Below are 6,000 nucleotides of genomic sequence, written 5' to 3' on the forward strand. Positions count from 1 at the left end.
GAAAGACTTTGCTATGAGGCTCTGCGTTCTTTAATAAAAGGCTTCAAAAGCTTTGGGATGATCTTGGTTACAACAGGTGCTCAGTAAATGGTAGCATCTTTCATTTTTACTAGTACTAATCCAGCTAAAAGGAATTGAAGCTTGATAGAGTGAGTAGTTTGGTGGGGAGTCATTGTTATCTTTTGAAAAGAGCACTAATATATAAATTATAGTTATTTTTTTCTAGTGGTTTATGTACAATAAAAAAGAGAAGAAGAAAAACCTTTTAACCCTAAGTAAGTATGTTCCACAGAGTGGTGAGCAGTTTGGGAGCAGAAACTTTGTCTTGTTACTTTTATCTCTTGTGATTATTAGCACATGGTATGAGCAGTGGGGATGGGGTGTGGGTGGTGAGTTGGTCTCAGGGTTTATAATTAACCCAATGAAAGGTGCAGAGATGGTTGTCTAGATTAATCCTTTAGTATAACTTTGGAATGATAATGTTACCTGGATAAAGCCGATAGATTGGGCAAAATGTGAGACTAAAAGATTGGAAAATTTGGTTTGAGTCAGGTGATAGTTCCTTGGATATCTGGAGTGAGAGAATAGTAAAGGGGGAATGTCATTTTAAGAAGTTGTAATAGCTTTGATGAACTTAGTGCCTACAATATGCCAGGTGTGTTATCTCACGTTAAAGTCACGTTACAGATGGGACAGAGTTAGTGACTTGTTCATAGGCACACAATTAGTTGGTGTTAGAGCTGGGATATGAACTGTGCTCTTAAAAAGCCAGCACAAGGCAGTCAAGTGGTTAGGACTCAGTGCTTTCACTGCGGTAGCGCGGGTTCAATCCCTGGTCAGGGAACTAAGATCCTGCAAGCCACGAGGTGCTGCCAAAAAAGAAGGGGGGAAAAAAAAAAAAGCCAGCTCTCGTATCACCTTTTCCTTCTAGGAAGCCCAGCCTATCACTCTCCAACCCCCCTTACCCCTGCATTTTTCCTTCCCAGTCTGGCTTGAGGACTCTTCTCTGTTTTCATGCGATACTCAGTTTGTAACTGCAGTTTTGCATTTACTTATGGAATTATAATTACAGTATACCCTTGCATTTTGGGGACTAGGCATTCTGTGATTCAGCTACTCCTTCAGGACCTTAAGAGTTACAGGTGTAAGGCCCATGATGTGGAGAATCACAGTGCAAGGCGGTTATACCAGAGGGTCTCGCTCCCCATGAATGTAGGCCCAGCACTCAAATGGCAGTTACTTGGCCAAAGTTTCAGTGGTCTGGATACTTGTCCTTGGCAAATGTAATGGTTCTTTACCTCTCCTTTTTACGTTTCATCCTCTACCCAACTTATTTCTCAACTTGGAGTTCAGTTTAAACGGCTACTAGTGCATGTTTATATTTAAGTAGTTCATTCATAGTATCTTTAAACCATAGGTCCTCTGCTATACCACTTTGAAAATTTGGCAAATGAACTTTCCATAGAATTGAGCTATGAGGATATAAAAAACGTTGTCCTGCAGTATGGATTCCAGGTAGAGGTAAGGATGGAATGAAGTATTGCCAAAATTTAACTTCCAAAGCACTTAAACAGGAATGGTGATGTTATGGTAGTTACTGGCTTTACCTCTTAACCTCTTTGTTTTCTCACCCATAAAGTGAAAATAATAATACTTAGCTTTTAGAACTATAAGGATTTGAGATAATATGTATGTAAATGGAAAACAGTAATCTCTGGTGTAATCACCTTTCAATAAGTGGTAGCTGACCATTATAATATTGGCCTTTGTAGACTGAAAAGTACCAGGTAGACAGGGTGGGAGGGCAGGTGTAAGAGGGATATTGTTAACTGTATGTACTTTTGTACTGTTCAGTCTTTCCTTATCATGTGATTATAAGGTTTCATGATACTTTGACTATTGTGTTTTAGTTGTATGTTTATTTAGAAGCATTTGATTCATTTAAAAAGTAAATAACAGGTTTGTTCTTAAAGATAAAGAAAAGCAACATATTATAGTAGTTTACAGTTCAAGCTCTGGAATTAGACTTCTTGAGTGTGAATTCCAGTTCCACCACTTATTAGTGGTGTGACCTTGAGCAAAACTGTTGTTGGTAAAGTGGGATTACTAATAGTGCCAATCTTAGGGGGTACTTGTGTGTAATAAATGAATTAATATACAGAATATGTTTAAAATAGCACCATGGTTGTCATCATCATCATCATTATGATTATTGTTTGCATTTCAGGTGGAAAAAGAATCTGTCTTGTCAACATATACTGTGAATGATCTCTCCATGATGAAGTACTACTATGAATGTGTCTTGTTTGTGGTCCGTAAACCACAATAACGGTCTCAAGTGGTATCACAAGGAAAAAAGTTTAATAATAGCAGATGCTGAAATAAACAACTCAAAGTCAACTATTACAATGACAGGACACAATCTCAAGTGGTATCACAAGGAAAAAAGTTTAATAATAGCAGATGCTGAAATAAACAACTCAAAGTCAACTATCACAATGACAGGACACAACCTCAAGTCAGTGGTGCCTTCTTATTCCTAACAAAATTAAGAAATAGCGTCTATTTTCTTAATATGTCTATTGCTTTTTCAGAAACATACTATGCCATGCATATTTGTACTACACAAGTAAAAATGGAGGAAATGTCTTCAAGTATACATTTTCCTTGAAGCCCAGAATTATCTTTCAGTAGAAAAAACTTTGTCTCCAGTGTCTTCATGAAGCTGTCCATTGCAAGTCTGCCATATGAATGACTAATAGTATTGAAGTCCATAATAATCTCCTTTTTTGTTCTTTTGTACGCATTGCACATGTTATTTTTTAAAAAGTCTAAGGATCCTCTGTCACTTTCAACATCTGGAATTGGGAATTTTGTTTACTTTGGACCTAAGGAATCTATATGTAAAATGTGCATCTATTCTTTTATCATTCAGATTATTTGATTTTATTTTCTAGCTCAACTGACTTTATAGTTAGCATCAAACATTTCATTTTTATGAAGTGCTGAATTCATAGGATCACAGGCCAGTAAAATGCATTTTAAATAACTGAGAAATTAAGTCTTTTGGACACACTAAATTGAACGCTTTTTGAAAGCATACTCATCATGGATCACTCTGAAATGTATGAGATCTCAGCATTCTAAGTGAGGCACAAAAGCCTTTATTAAAGGTACTGCTCGGAAACTGGGGACATAAGAATAAAATCTGCCCATTTGAAATGTATGATTTCAAACTATAAATGAATACAGAGTTTGTCAGTGAGATGTTTACAATAATGTCTTTTCTTTAGGTTACATGAATTACAAAAGCAAGCACTTTTTTTTCCGTTAAAACAATTATATACTAGTAAAAACTGTCATGATAGTATTAATGTGGAGAAATTTTGATTATGAAATTTAGGGATAAATTACTGCCCATGGTCTGTGTCTTTAATATTGTAAGAAGCAGCCATTAATATAATTTCAGATTAATACCAGTTTTGTTCCCTGATAGCTGTAGCTAAAACAGTATATATGCTGCTTTAAATTTCTACCTCTAGCGGATCTTTATTGGAGGGAGTTTTCCTTTGTATTTTTTTAATGTTTATTATCCTGTTTTCCAGTAGCTTGATAAGTAGAGATGACTAATTTAACCTTTTCTTGGAGAAAAGGAAGTAATATTGAATATTTTCACAGATGATTGTGATGATATTAAGTGACCTCTGTGGCAATTTGGATTAGATAGACTTAATCTCAATAATGTGCTGGTAGCATAAATGTCATGTTTTCATAGGAAAACTTACTTAGAAATCTTTAGACCTTTACTGTCAGTTAGGTGCGGGGGAGTCACTACGCGATTTGGCATCTTACCAGTAGGACCTTTTCTGCATACACTACAGGAGCTCCTGTGGCCTTTATGCCCATGATGCAGTGAAGGATTCCGTGAAGTTAATTTGATTTGTCAAGTTATGGACACGAGTATGTAACCTGTTGAGTATTTCTGAAAAACTGTTTCTCTTTTTTGTGTTCCTCAGTACTTGGCAGATATTCACTTAGTGGGAATTCTCCTTACCTACCACATGGATGAACTTGAAATTAATTGCAAGGGGAAAAAGCCCCCAAATTTATTATTTTCTTTTAAAGAAAGAAACTTAAAAGGAGCATAAGTATTTTAAAAAAGCCATTGAAAGGAAAGGAATCATGCTGTTTGTAATTTAGAAATGCTTTTTATTCACTGATTAATATTCACTTTTTTACAACTTGTATCAAAACAAACGATCTTGGTTTTCTCAGAGGGAAAAACAGGTTGACACCAATGGGTTGGCATTATTACTTAAAATTTTTGCTATCAGGTTTTATTCTTTAATAATGTTACTTATATTTCTAAATTATAGCTTATATTTTAGTTAATTCTGAAATCATTTCATTTGTTTCTAATTTCTCCCTCATATTATGAATACTGTTTTTTAAACGTACTTCACAAATTTGCATCACTCTTTTTCTTATAGCTTTTGTAGTTAATATATTCTAAACTTGAAAATTGTGGTATCAATCAATAATAGAGGTGTCACTGGAGGATTTAATTTTGTATTTCTTATGTGTATAAATAGCTACTAAAGTGTGTAAGCCTTAAAGTTTAAAACATTTTTCTTAAATAACTCTATACACAAATGTTTTCATTCATTTTCATCAAATGGGAGGAGATAGGTCACTGTGCTTGCTTTTGTTGTTGTTTTTTATTAAATTTACATAATCTGAAGCAATGCAGGCTAGGGTATATTAATCAAGTGAGCAAGATGGGATATGTAAAATATAAAGAGAAGCTGTATAAATCACAGTATAAAATTACGAAGTTTGGGAACTGTAAAATGCACTGTATTTGTATGTAACTCTCATTCTAAAAGTTGCCACAAAGGCTTAATCGGAAGCTTCATGTCTGCATGAAATTTCCTATATTTTTAATGTGTATGATGGACTTAATTTTTCTTGAATATTAAAGTCTGCCAATTGCTATGAAACAATATTTGCTTGGTTGTTTCCATCTAAATTACTCATAACCATAGACATGGGAATTTTAATTGAACACATAATACTTTTGAACCCTTGGATTAGCCTATTTTTATATGCTTCTAATATGATCACTTGGTTTCTGAGTATGCTGGGCCTCATACTAATTAATCTTGGTCTTTGGTTTTGTTAAATAATCAACCAAGAATTGTAAAGGAACCAGTAGAAGAAAATTCCAGGACCAGCCATTAGTAGGATGAGCACTTAACTTGCACTTAGATACTTTTCCTGAATTATTATTTGTGATCTTGGGCAAGGTGCTCCGAGTTTGTTTCTTCATCTATCAGACAGGATTGATACCACCTACTTCAGTGGGTTTTTATGAGATCGTATGTGCTATCTGTGAAATATTATACAGGCGTACCTCATTTTATTGTGCTTTGCAAATAGTGCATTTTTTACAAATTGAAGGTTTGTGATAACCCTTGTGTTGAGCAAGTCTGTCGGCACCATTTTTCCAACAATATTCGCTCATTTCATGTCTTTGTGTCACATTTTGGTAATTCTTGCAATATTTCAAACTTTTCCATTATTGTATTTGTTGTGGTCATCTGTGAACAGTGATCTTTGATGTTACCATTGCAAAGAGATTATGACTTGCTGAAGGTTCAGATGATGATGGCATTTTTAAATTAAGGTATGTACATTTTTTAAAGACATAATGCTACTGCACACTTAATAAACGACAGTATAAACATAACTTTCAGATGTCCTGGGAAACCATGTTTGTGTGACTCACTTTATTGCGATATTAGCTTTATTGCAATGGTCTGGAACCAAGTCTGCAATGTCTCTGAGGTATGCCTGTATGTGAATATGTGAAAGCATATGGTGGACAAGTAAATGTGATTTCAATCTGTGTTGACTGTTGTATAGTGATAGAAAAAGATGAAGATTGGTAACAGGACATTACCTTTAATATTTATGGTGAGCCTTTGAAAAAAGTTTCAG

The 6,000-nt window shown here is 34.6% G+C and overlaps 1 protein-coding gene across 3 annotated transcripts in view; it reads left to right on the plus strand.

Annotated features, from left to right (window-relative positions):
• The window catches only part of CARNMT1 (carnosine N-methyltransferase 1), a 40,185-nt gene extending 34,436 nt beyond the window's left edge, over positions 1 to 5,749 (plus strand). For 2 of the 3 annotated variants that reach the window (XM_067744136.1, XM_067744139.1), the window contains exons 7-8: positions 1,418 to 1,521; positions 2,228 to 5,749. In XM_067744136.1, coding sequence (XP_067600237.1) covers positions 1,418 to 1,521; positions 2,228 to 2,329 — 206 coding nt within the window. In that variant the 3' untranslated portion in view covers positions 2,330 to 5,749. The remainder of the gene's footprint in view (positions 1 to 1,417; positions 1,522 to 2,227) is intronic. The other variant, XM_067744138.1, reaches the window with a different exon arrangement.
• The last annotated feature ends 251 nt before the right edge of the window (positions 5,750 to 6,000 follow it).

The sequence above is a fragment of the Pseudorca crassidens genome, chromosome 7 (genome assembly GCF_039906515.1).
Source record: "Pseudorca crassidens isolate mPseCra1 chromosome 7, mPseCra1.hap1, whole genome shotgun sequence".
Lineage (NCBI taxonomy): Eukaryota > Metazoa > Chordata > Mammalia > Artiodactyla > Delphinidae > Pseudorca > Pseudorca crassidens.